Raw genomic sequence first — 12,519 nt, forward strand, 5'->3', positions numbered from 1 at the left:
AACGCTAAATCTAGACAGACAAATTCTTTTGCGCCACGACGGTTTAATCCAGTACCCAGCATTGTATACCATTTAGAACCATGCAAAAATCATACATTTTACTGAACCAATCATGAGTTAAAAAACGACGGCCATAATCACAAATCTATATATGAAACCAAAAAAACACCCTCTTACTCCCTCCTCATCTTCTTCTTTCCATTCTTCTCCCCTCCACTCTCTCTCCTCTTCTTCTTCCCATCCTTGGCACCCCCGTCCTTGCCCTTCTCCGCCTTCGCCTTGTCATCGTCGACAGGCTTGTCCACCTTTACCGTGACCGTGCTGGACAATCTCGCGCCGCCTTTACCAGATGCAAGTCTCTCAACTTGCTTCTCAGCCTCTGTCCAATCACCCCCCTGACCAATAGCAAACTCTTCCATGTTGAGAGTATCCAACAACTCTCTCTGCTCCTTCTTTGTCGCATCGTCATCTTCGCCGTTCAGCTGCACCGCAGAATCGGCGAGATCTTGTTCGATGGTTTGCTGCAGTGCGACAAACTTATTAGAGCCGTTGGCTGATCGGCCGGCGAGGGTCGGCTCAGCAGGAAGTTCAGATGCGATGGAGGCCTTTTGGATGTCTTCCAAAGTTTTCGTCATCTTCCTCAAAATCTTTCCAAACAGTGCAAGGGTTTGAGTAGAAGTGATACCCAATTCGGTCTCCAGTGCCTCGACATTCTTCCTTTGCAACCCCAGAGCGAGCAGGATGGCCTGCTGGGCAGGCGGTAAGTTGGTTTCAAGCCTCTTGCCGAAGAATAAGGAAGCGATAGTAGGGACAAGGTCGAGGACGACGTGATAGTCGAGCATGCTGTCAGCGTAAGATTCAAGACGTTTGATGTCGAACGGAGTGAGGAGCGAAGAGAGCTCGGTGTTGGTGAGAGGTTTAGGAGCGGGGGAGGGAGAGTTACGAGGGATAGTAGATTCGAGGATGGAGAGGGCGATGGAAGCATCAAATTTTTTGAATGCCTCGTATGAGAGAAGGCTCATGAATCGCTGTCTAAAGTCTGTTCATAACCGTCAGTCATTCTCCATATGTATCTTATCTTGAAGTAAAAGACACGACGTACCTTGAGCAAAAGCACGCAACCACTCCCCACCACCACCAGCACTGGCCAAAACCTTGAGCATCACAAATGTGTACTCGCCAGTCAACGCATTCTCTTTCTGGCTCGCGTACAACGGTGTGAAACCGCCCTTCTTCCAGAACTTGAGCAAGTCACGGGTAAGGCCGAAGGAGACACCAAGGTAGTCCAAAGTCTCGGGTTTACGCTCGGACAAACGTTGAAGAAGAGGAGGCATACGTGAGGGGTCACGGATGGCAATGGTGTCATTTTGGAGGTTGGCGTTCTGAAAAATGCATTCAGTGGACGTTCAGCTTTGCGGGAAGGGATGGAAGATTTCACTTACAGGTCCCACCTTGGCTGCGTCAGCAAATGACTCGCCCATATCAACAGGGGCATCGTCAAAGCTGTACAAAGTCCCGTTATAGAAACTCTCCAACGCTTCCATCGCCCTTGATCCATAGCCCATTCTGGCATAATCAGGATGCGTAGCAATCCTCACCACCCTCGCTCCTGAAAGCGTGGCAAAGTCATTGTCCTGGAACTGAGTGGAGATGATCCAGGGGATCATATCTCCGGATGATCGCATACCCGACTGAGCCATCTCTTTCAAGATAGCCTCTCGGCTGATATTACCTTCAAGTGCGACTTGAAGGACGACGAGTGGGTCAGGAAGGGTATTATCGTTCCCGTCGATGGGGGGGAGGAGGACAAAAAGATGATGAGCGGGAGCATCGGAAAGCATCTGCAAGTCGTTGGGAGAGTTCTTGTAGTGGGAAGCGACGTAGAGCGCCATCATCCTTTGCAAAAACACCTCTGAAGCGGGATGATAAGAGAAGAGAGTGTCGCGATTGACATAGTAAAGCTCGCACTTGGAAGGGTGAGGGCAACCTTGGATAGATTTGGAGACGATGGTGGCATCGAGGCAGAGAAGGTTGTTCAACCACTTTTCAACATTATCTCCGGGGGAGTAACGGATAGGCTCATCAAGCTTGATCTCACGAAGAGATCGCACAAGACCGGCACCCGATCGACCAGCAGCAGCAGCCTTGGAAGATGAACCAACAGCGTTGGCGGCAGTATTCTCGCTATCCTTAGTAATTGATGGTCTTGTCTGTTCACGCAGTTGCTGAATAAGCTTAATGGACAATGAACGGCCAGTACCCTCGTAACCATTGATGGTGGACGCCATAAACACGAGATAGGGGCCGATGAGTTTACGAACAAGGGGGAGAGGGATGGCGGCAGCTTCATCAATGATGACAAGCTCAGCTTGGCCGAGAACATGAGAATCTTCGGGGGAGATGTATTGGATAGTTTGCCGGTGTCCTCTGAAGATGTTGACCCTCACAATGGCCTTTTTGAAGTCGGGGTTCGTGCTTTGCACGACATCATAATCAATGTGTTCCTCGTAGCCCAAGGCATCGAGGGCTTTGAAGACGAATTCAAACAAAGTTTTAAGGTTTTCCGGGTCAGGAGATGTGACAAAGATGTTGGAATAGTCATGAGCAAGGGCTGCACCTATGGCGAGACCGAGAGCCGCAGATTTGCCTCGTCCTCGACCAGCAGTCAAGGCGACAGTAGATGAAAGGTTTTTCTCGGAGATGGCCTCGACAAAAGTCAGGATAGCCTTGGCCTGATCGACAGTCTTTGCCAACTTGGCAAGAGAACCAACAATGTCTACACCGTCCAAGTTTTCCTTCATCTCTTTGAGCTCCTCTGCCTTTCTCTTCCTTCCCCGATCGTCTTCTTCGCCGGCCTTGCTTATTTGAATATCCTTGCCCTTGGAAAGAGGTAAAACGTTGAGTTCATCGTCGAGAACAAGACAGTCCGGGTTTGAGCCGAGAGAAAGGATGAATCGTTCATTGAAACGGGGTTGGACAAATTGGTGGGCATCTGTTCGGTACCGGGCGTGAACGTCCTATATGAGAAGTCAGATCCTGCCACACCATGCGGACATTAAAGCTCACCATGGCCATAGCGTACAACTGCTTCAAACTTGACATTGTCTTCAATAACAACACAACGATGCCACCACCTTCTACTGTCTCAATGGTCCTCGCCAACAGATTCGGTGTGATAGCTTCATAATCTTGCAAAACGAGCATCCCGAAAGTTTGACCGAGAATCTTTGCGCTATCCTTGTAGTAGGTGTATCGGATATCTGTTACTGTCACAAAGAGCTCGAATGGGTCTTGTTCGTTGGCATCTCTAATACCACGCTTTACGTCACGCTTGATCTTGGCCTCTCGCTTCTTGCGATGACTGGTGGCAATAGGTCGAAAGTAAATAATCTGCTGCAGGTTTTCAGAAGCTGCGACTCACGTTGTGAAGCCTAAATCCTTCTTATAACACCATAAAACATTCGGTCTGGAAGATACCCTTGCTTGAGACAAGAGGAAGTGCAGATTCACAACCTACATCGCTGTCAGTTGAATCGCATAGCTGTTTGCAGACCCGAACATACCTGGTCTCGTCCCTTGTCGCCCACCATGACGAAGAAGCTCCTATGGTTCGCCTTGACACCATTGTTGATAAGCGCTGGGATGCGTGGATCGAGCTGCTTCCTCATTGCTTTGTGGTGTTTTGAGTATGTGCTGCGGAAAGAAGAGAAATTGTATATACACAAGTGCACTGTTGAGAACGCCGACGCTCTGAAATTCTGGGACAAAGAAAAAGAAAAATAAAGGAATTATTCCGAGCCGCGAGTATATAAGCAGGCCACAACAATCCTCCTCCCGCCTCCCCCTTTCTGCATACTTTGACAATATCATACACGCATATCCGTCTGCCACAGCGCCGAGACCCACAGCGTAACATGTATGTCCCAGAGCCAGCCGCAGAGCCACACAGTATAGTGCGAGAGAGAGACGCAAGAGTGGAGGCGGCGGACAGTCGGGGAGCGGACCGGCAGGCGGAGCAGACATGAGGGATAGAGGATGGATTGCCATATACCGTATGCCCTGTATTTGACTGCATGCTGACACTCTCTTGTTCTATCGCAAAGGTCAAACAAGATCGTCGTCAGTCTATTCTCTTACAGCTTATAAGCATGCACTGACCTGCATTGGTGTCCGTCTGGCCCTATCTATCCTCGCTCGACCGTTGCACATATACAGCCAGAGATATATCGCGCCGTCATCGACGATGTTGTGTCAAGTGTAAAAGTAGACTTTGAAGAATATGGAATGGAAGAAGAGATTCTGATACACCTCCAACAAGTAGGTAATTTCGTTCCGCATTGCACGGGGGGACGGAACCACGACTGAATCGTTTGCTGACTTGCTGGAAAATAAGAAATGGGAAGCTAAGCTGCTCGAAACACGAGTCGCCGACTTTGCTCGTGCCGGATCATCCTCAAGATCCCCGTCACCAACTCTTGAATCAAAGCCCGAACACTCTTCACCCCCCGCTGGCCCTTCAAATTCCCAATCGGCGGATATGTTCCCATTCCCTCGGCAGGGGCAAGTCCAAGGCTCGAGTGCCGCCATGCCTGGTGCTCCTGGAGTAGGTGCGGTGGGCACAAATGGGTTTGTCAATGGTGGAGTGCAAGTGCCGAGTGGACAACAGGGCGAAATTAGAGTGAAGATGGACCCAGACGAGGTTATGCGGTTAAGAGGTGGAGCGGTGTGTTTTCGTTTCCGCGCATCTTTGCTCTTTTCATGATGCTGACATCAATGATTGTCCGGTATAGGCCGAGGACGGCCACAAACCGGAACCAAACGCTGCAGGCTTGCTGCCAGGAGACGATGTTATCGATTCCGATCTAGATGACTCTGATGATGAGCTTAGAGGTGATGTCGACGGTGGTGAGGACGAAAATGACGTTGATATCGTTTTCTGTGTGTACGACAAGGTATGTTGCTGTGTCATCATTCCCTTCTGTGGATAGTTATATATGCTGATCGCGCGTTTTTGTGGAAACAGGTCCAAAGAGTAAAGAACAAGTGGAAGACAGTGTTCAAAGACGGAATGATACATCTTAATGGGAAAGATTATCTTTTCGCCAAATGTAATGGGTATGTGCAGACTGCCAGACTGTTTCATTGCTCTATGCTTACCATTTTTTTGCACGAACAGCGAATTTGAATGGTAATCTTCGCCTCCTCCTCTTCTACCAACATGTCTCCATCGCTTCAACCTATTGCCTTGTTTTATCTGTCACGACATAGCGTGGTCCTTCATCTTTTATTTTTATCACCAGCTCAACAATTTTCCAAAGAAGGAAAATCTAAAATCACATGTTTTAAGAACATCTTTTTGTATTCTCAATGTCTATATACTCTCATCTTCCCTTCCCCTGGCTTCCTTACTCTTTTGGCTTTTCATGTGCCAGGCAGCGACTTTAACAACTCAAGTAAAACATAAGCAGTAAATCTCCATCACGTTAATGTCATGTCTCACAGTTTAGTTTATATAACGGAGAAAATCCGAATAGGTCCAGAATGCGTGGTCAACGATGCATTGCGTTTGTAACAAGTGGAAATCTCTTAAAATAAATTTGGGAACTCTTCACCGTAAATTTTGAGAGCTGTACGGTCAATTCTGAAAGCATTTTTGTTCACGTAAACAGCGCTCATATTCATAGTAGCGATAAAATAATATAGACTCGGAAATAAACTTCCGTACGACCGTGTATGGACAAAGAAAACAAGTATTTCTATTTGGTGTCGAATATCAAAAAAGGTATAACTTCTCAACGTATGTTCACATCTCCTCTCTTTACCCCATAAATTATATTCACCAAAAACTCAGAACGATTTACGCGGTGAATCCCTCGTACCAAGCCTCATCAGGAGGAGACCTCTGCACGTCAATCGCTCCCTTCTCATTCATAACCGCATACTCCAAACTTGCCTCCACACCCTTGGCGTTGATCTGCTCAACCTCCAACGCACCCAGACCCTGTGGGTCGGCGGCAACCCAGATGACGGGCTGTTTCTTCCACAAGGCGGGGTGGTCAAAGGCACGATTGTGGAAGCCAGAGGTGTTGCCGTGCTCGGGGCCGGCCATAGCATCTTCATCAGGCGAGTCGGTGGTGCCGCCAACCTTGGGCTCGACAGAAGAAGAGTGGGGAACGGAGGGGGTGTTGTGCACAAAAACGAGGTAAGACTTGGGGAATCGGAACCAGTCGATGTAACTCTGGAGGACAGCAATGCAGACGATCATCACACACTGCAGCACACATATCAGTTGCTACAATCAAAACCAGATAGCTATTCACTTACCATGACGACACCGCATCCCAAACCGCTCTTGGACCTGTTTCCATTTTGATCGGTAGAAAGGAAGAACAAACCAGCCATACAGACACCTTGGATGTAAAGAGACACGAAAACGGTCCTGAGAGCCTTGATGTAGTACAGACCGCCAGTCTCGGAAGAGTCGGGCTGGTCAGCACACCAATGGATGACATACTTGTTGGCACAGTAAAGAAGGATAAAGGCGACCCAGGCGAGAACGGTGATAATCGGCTGGATGACAGAGTAGACAATGGTAACACAAATGATAAGACAGGTAGGGGGGAAGGCAGTCGACCAAGTGAAGGAGTCCATTTTGTACTTCTTCAAGTAAACTTTTCGGGGAGTGCCACCAGCCAAAACGTTACGGAGCAAGTACATGATCCAAGGAACCAAACGAGCGTAGGTCTTGGCGGCACCAGAAAAGGTGGCGGTGAGGATAAAGGTCAAGAAGAAGATGGAAGCACCAGGAAGCTTGGTGGCAAGCAAGGTGGGGACTTCATTGGCAGTGTCGCCCAAATTTCCAAGAGCATTGATCAAACCGGAAGCAAGAGTAACGATAAGGAAACCGTGAATAACCTGGAAGAGCCAGAATCGGCTGAAGAGTTTGAGCTCAATGTCGCTACATCCGAGTCAGCAAAACAGGCGACTACAAGAGACAATAGATGTAAACTCACCTCTTTCGGATCTCACCTTGCATCTTGACCATCAAACGGAGAACGATAGGCAAGAGCATGAAGAGAACAGCAAGCAAAGCAGGAGGAAGAACACCCTTAATAATACCGAGGGCGGCAGCGGGCAGTTCACAGATCCAAGCCAGCCAGCTGGCGTTGGCACAAAGGGTATCAACGTTGGAGACGATACCGACAAACGCAACAGGGATGGCCCAGACAATGATCAAGCCAACAGTGAGGCACCAAGAGATGATAGTTCGGGCATGACGTTCCCAAGGACTCATAGAGATGTTGGACCATTCAATATCTTCAGGGACAAGTTCGACACCGCTACGGATGTGCACGTTGGACTTGTCAGTTTTACTCGCCAGCTTAGCAAAGGCGTGAGCCTCGAACTGAGAAGAGAATCGGATGAACGCAGTGTTGCCTTGAGGAAGATCTTCAATACCTTCACGTAGCTCGTCGAGCTTGACATTGTGCTCGTGGATGTAGTCGGGGGAGGTCTCGAGATTCTGCTTTTTACCGATGAGACCGAGAAGACCTTGCTTCCACGAAGGACGCTTCTTGGGGAGGACATAGCGGTCAATGAGATCACCACCAGAAGATTCAGCATCGAATTTACCTATCAAGTGGGAAGAGTATCACTCTCGTAAGCAAATGACATGAGAATAAGATAAAGGCACTTTGTTGATTGATCCGAATTCTAAAAACTCACCTTGCTTCTCGGGGGTCTTGCCCTTGCGGACGTTCTTAGCAGCGCGCTTCTGGAGCTTGGCAACACCACCTTCGAGCCTGGCACACTCGGCATCTCGCTCCTTCCAAATTTTCTCGACGTTCTTGCACTTGCGAGTCAACCAAACACGCCTTACACCACCCTCAGAGTCGCCGGCGGCACCAGTGTTCTCAGTAGCGTTAGACTGACGAGAGAAGGGGTTGGCAAGTGCAAGAAGATTGGTGCCAGAGCCGTTACCAGCACCGACACGAGAGACGACACCAGCGAGCTCCTTGATGCCAGTGGAAGAGTTGATACTGTCAGGGACGTTGGTGACGGCAATGGTCCTAGCGCGCGCAAGAGACAAGTGCTGCGGAGTGGTCAACCAAGTTTGTCGAACATCGACAAAGTGATTGTACTCTCTCCAGATCAAGTAGACGGTCCAGCTCATCAGGACGATAGCGACGAGGAAATGGGCAACATGCCTGACCTGATCGGTTGTACCAACGTTGCCGAAAGTCAATATGTTAAGGCCGTCGTTTCCCTGGTTAGGAGAAACAGCAGAAACCGGAATAAGGATAGCGCAAGTGAGGATTACGTAGGGGATAAGCATTTGAAGACCAAAGACCTTGAGGTAGCGGACGTAAAAGTAGGCATCGGGACCATTGGAGATAATGATGTCCTGGTCCGGTGTTTTGAACAACGCTTTCCAAAACGCTATTATACCCGACGGGAGGGGTTGAGGTCGTTTGCTGCACACGAAATTAATCAATGCCGTTCACTGACTTTTGATCCAAAGATAGACTTACCTCGCAGGGGGAAGGATTGTCCTGGGCTGGAAAACCCTCTGCAGATCTTTCCTCCCGTGGAGAACGAGCCAGAGCGCGGAGAAACCTCCGACCGTGATACCTGCCACGACAAGCGCCGCGACGAAGGATGAGGTCGTGGACGATTGGACGTCCGCGTTAGTGGCCGACATGGCGAATAAAGATGGATGGGCGAGGGGCGAAGTGTCGAGATGAGTCGATGATAATGGCTAGGAAAATTTGACTGCAAGTCAGCGCCTCCTGTGCTTGGACTCTTGCATTCGGGACTATTTCGGGTGGGCTACTAGCGGGGAGTAACCAGTTTTCCTGCCCCGTTTACCCGAGGTGTGTTTCCAGGGCGACTCACCTCGTTTGATACGTGTCACCTATGGAAATATGGCCATTCGTTCTCCGCTCTTGCAGCTGAAGACAGGGTTAGGCAGTCGATGGTGCTGAGAGAGAGAAAAGAGGATGGAAGTTGGCTTCTCGTCGGTTGTGAGGTGTTGTTTTTATTTATCTCTCACTCGGTGCAATAAGCAGCAAAATTCAAATGACGCGACCGTCTCCCTGGACTTTTCAGGGTATGACGTATATTTACCTCCCTTATTTAGCTCAGGTTCTGATTTCATCAATGCTTATTTCCCGGACATCATTTGCCTCCGCTCACTGCGCTTCGTAAGTGGAAAGTGTCCTTCCTCTTTCGTCTTTCCCCCGCTGTACGATGTAGCAGGCATTTTTTGTGCTTTATCGCGTTAGCGTGCGGGAAGGAGGAGTCGAGAGCCAAAAAGAGAAGAGTCACCAGTGCCAAGTGCTGTGCCCAATCAATACACGATATGGCCATCCGCCACATACCGCTCCATACTCCATTGTCACTCGCCATCATCCATAAACAACGCACAGCTCCTGGCCATCCTTCATCCACCGCCCGTCCCTCGCAGACAAAGGATGTTTGAGAAGATGAAGAGGCAAAGGAAAAAAAAAACGTTGAAAAGTCGGGAAAGGAGATGTGAAGCATGATGATCATTTTCGGAGATCCGGTTGTCGGTGGAATTTGAGGGTGGACTGGAGTTGATCGACACAAGCGACAATTAAACAACGCGCCCTTTTTGCTTTGTTGTTGTTCGTTTCTTCTCGCCGTTTCCTCTTTGTTCCATCTTCATCTCTGTCTGGAAGTGAGCGCTGGGTGCTGGCATTCCCTTATCCAGCCCACCTCCTACCAGTTCTTCTCCATCTTAACATAGCTGCCATGCTCTATGCTATATTATAAACGTCTGCGCCACTCTAATAGCCATACATGAATAACGAGAAGACTGTGCTAGCAGACAAATACACCCTGCAATTATTCTGATGGCAGCGAATTTAAAACTGTGAATTTCATCCACGCGGTGAATGTTTCAAGATCTCTTCCACGTTTACGGATAATTTACCACACTACAACGTTTATATTTATATATTTATCTTGCTTTCATGATACTGTACACTGTGCATCGTGTCAATCTAGCACCTAGCCAAACCGCCTACTCTATAGTGGTGTATCTGCGAATAACCATCCTGTTACAAGTGAAACACTTGTCGGTAGTTGAACATTTCATGCGGTTGATGCCCTATTATACACAGTACAACACAATATTTCTGAGTCTCCTTAGACCAAGAAATCTACATAAGGAAGGCCTTTGCCCCAGGTCAACACTTGCACAGAATGTCCATGACCAACCCTAAACGAAGACAATCATGGTCGTAGATGGGTAATTAGCAGTAGTCTTAATCATTTAATAGATGATTTCACCCACAGGATCAATCGTTTACAGCTCATCTCAAGATCAAAAATGAGTGAGTGATGCTCAAGCGTTGGGCGCTTGATTAAATGACCGGTATGCAAGTCCCATATCTGTCGAGTGACATAACAGAATCACTGGTCAGTCATCCAGAGACCTTTAACAAAAGGCCCAATCTCACCATAACACTTTCATCGTAGCTGCCACTAATCGCCATCCCATCTCTTACCCTCAGGGCTACAGCTCTTACAAGATTACTGTGTCCTTGGAATACTTTGAGAAGTTTACATGTTTCGGCGTTATACAACTTGACAAGGCATTCGTTGTCTCCCGTAAGAATGTAATCATCCTATCACGCGTTGTTAATATTTCCATTCAGGGGATTTCACGGAAGCTCGTACGAACCTCCCATGCAACGCAAGCCAGACCTCTCCCAACATCCGCACCCTTTCTGAGCTGACATCCATTTTTTATATCCCACACTATCCAGCTCCCATCCCCACTCGCCGACACCACTTCTTCCCTCTGTTCACCCTTCTCCCGGCTGATCCAATCGACCTTGCGAGGGGTGACGCAGTTTACTGGACCGCGATGTCCTGCGAGTAGATGGACAAGCTCGAACGAGTTTCGAGAATAGACACGGACATGGCAATCCTTGGAGGCGGTAACGATGGATGAAGGTGTCAAGGCAACATCAAGGACCGCCAAAGGATGCAAAAGGGTTTGCAACTTGCTCACTGCTACTGATTTTCTTTGAGAGTAGGGCGATAAATCCAGAGACCAGATGGAAGCGGTACAATCGGACGAGGAAGTAACCAGTAGTCCTCTCCCTTTATCATCGAGCTCAAAGAAAAGACCCAAGATACTTCCGTTATGCGCATTGGGTATTGTTATAACAAGTCTCGCTTCTTCATCACTGTTGACAAGTGGCAACATCCATATTTTGATACTTCGATCTCTTGAACCTGTGATGAGCCAGTTCCCCACTGACTGAACGCAGTAAACACTTTCCGTATGACCCGATAGTGTTGAAAATGATGCTCGATGAGCTGATAATAGGGATCGAATGTGTTGAGGAAGTGTACAGGCGGTACGATGAAGAGTAGGATAGTGTACTGGGATGTACTCGGAAGGCACCTCTTCTTCAATCTCATCAATAGTACCTTGAGTTTCCGCGACCCATGTTAATCCGTCCCATTGTCCCTTGGGCCCCTCCCATACCCCTAAACCTCGTTCCAGTACCTCCTGGGACAATTGGGATGTATAGCCGGCAGCACTGAATATTCGTGCCCATAAGATAGGTGCGCGGGAGAGGTTATAGAAGTGTTTTGATAGACTAGACACTGGTGAAAGTGCTTGCGGCGTTGGTGGCAATTGGAGGAGAACTTCCAAGATACTGAAGGTATAGGCATGAGTAGATGAAAAAGAGGGATAGATCGAAATGTAAAACGTACAGGTCATCAGGCAAATGTTCAAGCTTTAAGCCTTCTTCAATATCTCGTTTCCTTTCACAAGCAACACCCTCATTGTCTGTAAGATGCTCCTTGCCATCCTTGACCTGCTTTGATTTGCTCTTTTGTTTGACAGGAGATTCGCTCTGATGGACTTCACCGCTGGCGACCATCGAAAGTACGGCAAGCCGGTCAGCGAAAGATGTTATAGGAGACGACAATGTCTCCATCATCCCGGACTTTCGCCCGGATTTAGTGGGTGTGGGCTCCACTCTAGCTGGAGTTGCTTTCAAGGGGGAGCCGCTTGTCGGCACACCCAAATCAGCAAAGAGCCCTCCCAGCCTTCGGCGATTCGAAGCTGTCGTATTTGGTGACCAAGAAGGTGGCACATTTTGCTTGCTTTTGAGACGTGGGGGCAGTGCGGAAGGTGGTTCTGACGAAAGATCTTCGGAGCTTAAAGAAGATTGCCCTTTAATGGAAAGCATGATCGATAGTACAATCGGCTTTTCGGTTTAAGTTCGGGAAATGTAGTTGCTGAAGTATACAAAGATGATGCGGTTTTTTTTACCAGTTTCGGAGAAGGCTGAGCGAGTATGTAGCTGGTTCTGAGAGGATAGCTACCCCACTGCTGCAGTTTGACAGGCCGACTCGAAGAGGACAATAATGAACAGTGGAAAAGTTAACAAAAAGGGCAGTCGATGATGCTCCTCAGGCAGAAACTTCGGGCCGGATCTAGGTTGGTCTTTTGATTTTTCGAAAGGCGGA

General features: G+C 48.4%; 5 protein-coding genes and 1 non-coding gene; 3 read left to right on the top strand and 3 right to left on the bottom strand.

Annotated features, from left to right (window-relative positions):
- The window catches only part of CNAG_06378 (hypothetical protein), an 881-nt gene extending 714 nt beyond the window's left edge, over positions 1–167 (top strand). The window contains exon 3 of the mRNA XM_012197921.1: positions 1–167. This exon is cut by the window's left edge and continues 153 nt beyond it.
- CNAG_06379 (N-acetyltransferase 10) lies at positions 76–3,739 on the bottom strand. XM_012198063.1 has 6 exons: positions 3,564–3,739; positions 3,422–3,513; positions 3,067–3,361; positions 1,443–3,017; positions 1,103–1,382; positions 76–1,039 (listed from the first exon to the last, which is right to left on the bottom strand). Exons 1-6 carry the CDS (start codon positions 3,666–3,668, stop codon positions 174–176), a joined length of 3,213 nt encoding a protein of 1,070 aa, XP_012053453.1. The 5' UTR covers positions 3,669–3,739; the 3' UTR covers positions 76–173.
- Positions 3,740–3,851: 112 nt separating this feature from the next.
- Positions 3,852–5,581, top strand: CNAG_06380 (transcription initiation factor TFIIA large subunit). XM_012197922.1 has 7 exons: positions 3,852–3,916; positions 4,104–4,119; positions 4,216–4,317; positions 4,394–4,723; positions 4,791–4,952; positions 5,024–5,115; positions 5,177–5,581. Coding segments are annotated over exons 1-7 (720 nt in total). The 5' UTR covers positions 3,852–3,914; the 3' UTR covers positions 5,193–5,581.
- Positions 5,551–9,554, bottom strand: CNAG_06381 (hypothetical protein). XM_012198064.1 has 6 exons: positions 8,896–9,554; positions 8,532–8,758; positions 7,726–8,474; positions 7,014–7,632; positions 6,325–6,958; positions 5,551–6,271 (listed from the first exon to the last, which is right to left on the bottom strand). Exons 2-6 carry the CDS (start codon positions 8,699–8,701, stop codon positions 5,858–5,860), a joined length of 2,586 nt encoding a protein of 861 aa, XP_012053454.1. The 5' UTR covers positions 8,702–8,758; positions 8,896–9,554; the 3' UTR covers positions 5,551–5,857.
- CNAG_13122 lies at positions 9,188–9,856 on the top strand. XR_001046398.1 has 1 exon: positions 9,188–9,856. It is a non-coding gene; the product is annotated as a hypothetical RNA (non-coding RNA).
- A 140-nt stretch (positions 9,857–9,996) lies between these two features.
- CNAG_06382 (beta-transducin repeat containing protein) lies at positions 9,997–12,513 on the bottom strand. The gene is made up of 5 exons (XM_012198065.1): positions 11,758–12,513; positions 10,709–11,699; positions 10,485–10,652; positions 10,319–10,416; positions 9,997–10,243 (listed from the first exon to the last, which is right to left on the bottom strand). The coding sequence occupies exons 1-5, from the start codon at positions 12,237–12,239 to the stop codon at positions 10,171–10,173; spliced, it is 1,812 nt and encodes a 603-aa protein (XP_012053455.1). The 5' UTR covers positions 12,240–12,513; the 3' UTR covers positions 9,997–10,170.
- Between the last annotated feature and the right edge of the window lie 6 nt (positions 12,514–12,519).

The sequence above is a fragment of the Cryptococcus neoformans genome, chromosome 13 (assembly GCF_000149245.1).
Source record: "Cryptococcus neoformans var. grubii H99 chromosome 13, complete sequence".
Classification (NCBI taxonomy): domain Eukaryota; kingdom Fungi; phylum Basidiomycota; class Tremellomycetes; order Tremellales; family Cryptococcaceae; genus Cryptococcus; species Cryptococcus neoformans.

Excerpts from the sequence above, each read along its gene's own strand:
- CNAG_06380 (XM_012197922.1), top strand. Across the intron at positions 4,724-4,790 it reads TGCGGTTAAGAGGTGGAGCG|GCCGAGGACGGCCACAAACC; the intron begins GTGTGTTTTCGT and ends TGTCCGGTATAG. Across the intron at positions 4,953-5,023 it reads TTTTCTGTGTGTACGACAAG|GTCCAAAGAGTAAAGAACAA; the intron begins GTATGTTGCTGT and ends TTGTGGAAACAG.
- CNAG_06381 (XM_012198064.1), bottom strand. The coding sequence starts at position 8,701 with ATGTCGGCCACTAACGCGGACGTCCAATCGTCCACGACCTCATCCTTC. Across the intron at positions 8,475-8,531 it reads ACAATCCTTCCCCCTGCGAG|CAAACGACCTCAACCCCTCC; the intron begins GTAAGTCTATCT and ends TTTCGTGTGCAG. Across the intron at positions 6,959-7,013 it reads CAAGGTGAGATCCGAAAGAG|CGACATTGAGCTCAAACTCT; the intron begins GTGAGTTTACAT and ends ACTCGGATGTAG.
- CNAG_06379 (XM_012198063.1), bottom strand. The coding sequence starts at position 3,668 with ATGAGGAAGCAGCTCGATCCACGCATCCCAGCGCTTATCAACAATGGT. Across the intron at positions 3,514-3,563 it reads GCGACAAGGGACGAGACCAG|GTTGTGAATCTGCACTTCCT; the intron begins GTATGTTCGGGT and ends ACAGCGATGTAG. Across the intron at positions 1,040-1,102 it reads GTTGCGTGCTTTTGCTCAAG|ACTTTAGACAGCGATTCATG; the intron begins GTACGTCGTGTC and ends GGTTATGAACAG.
- CNAG_06382 (XM_012198065.1), bottom strand. The coding sequence starts at position 12,239 with ATGCTTTCCATTAAAGGGCAATCTTCTTTAAGCTCCGAAGATCTTTCG. Across the intron at positions 11,700-11,757 it reads GAACATTTGCCTGATGACCT|TATCTTGGAAGTTCTCCTCC; the intron begins GTACGTTTTACA and ends CTATACCTTCAG. Across the intron at positions 10,653-10,708 it reads TGGCTTGCGTTGCATGGGAG|GATGATTACATTCTTACGGG; the intron begins GTTCGTACGAGC and ends AACGCGTGATAG.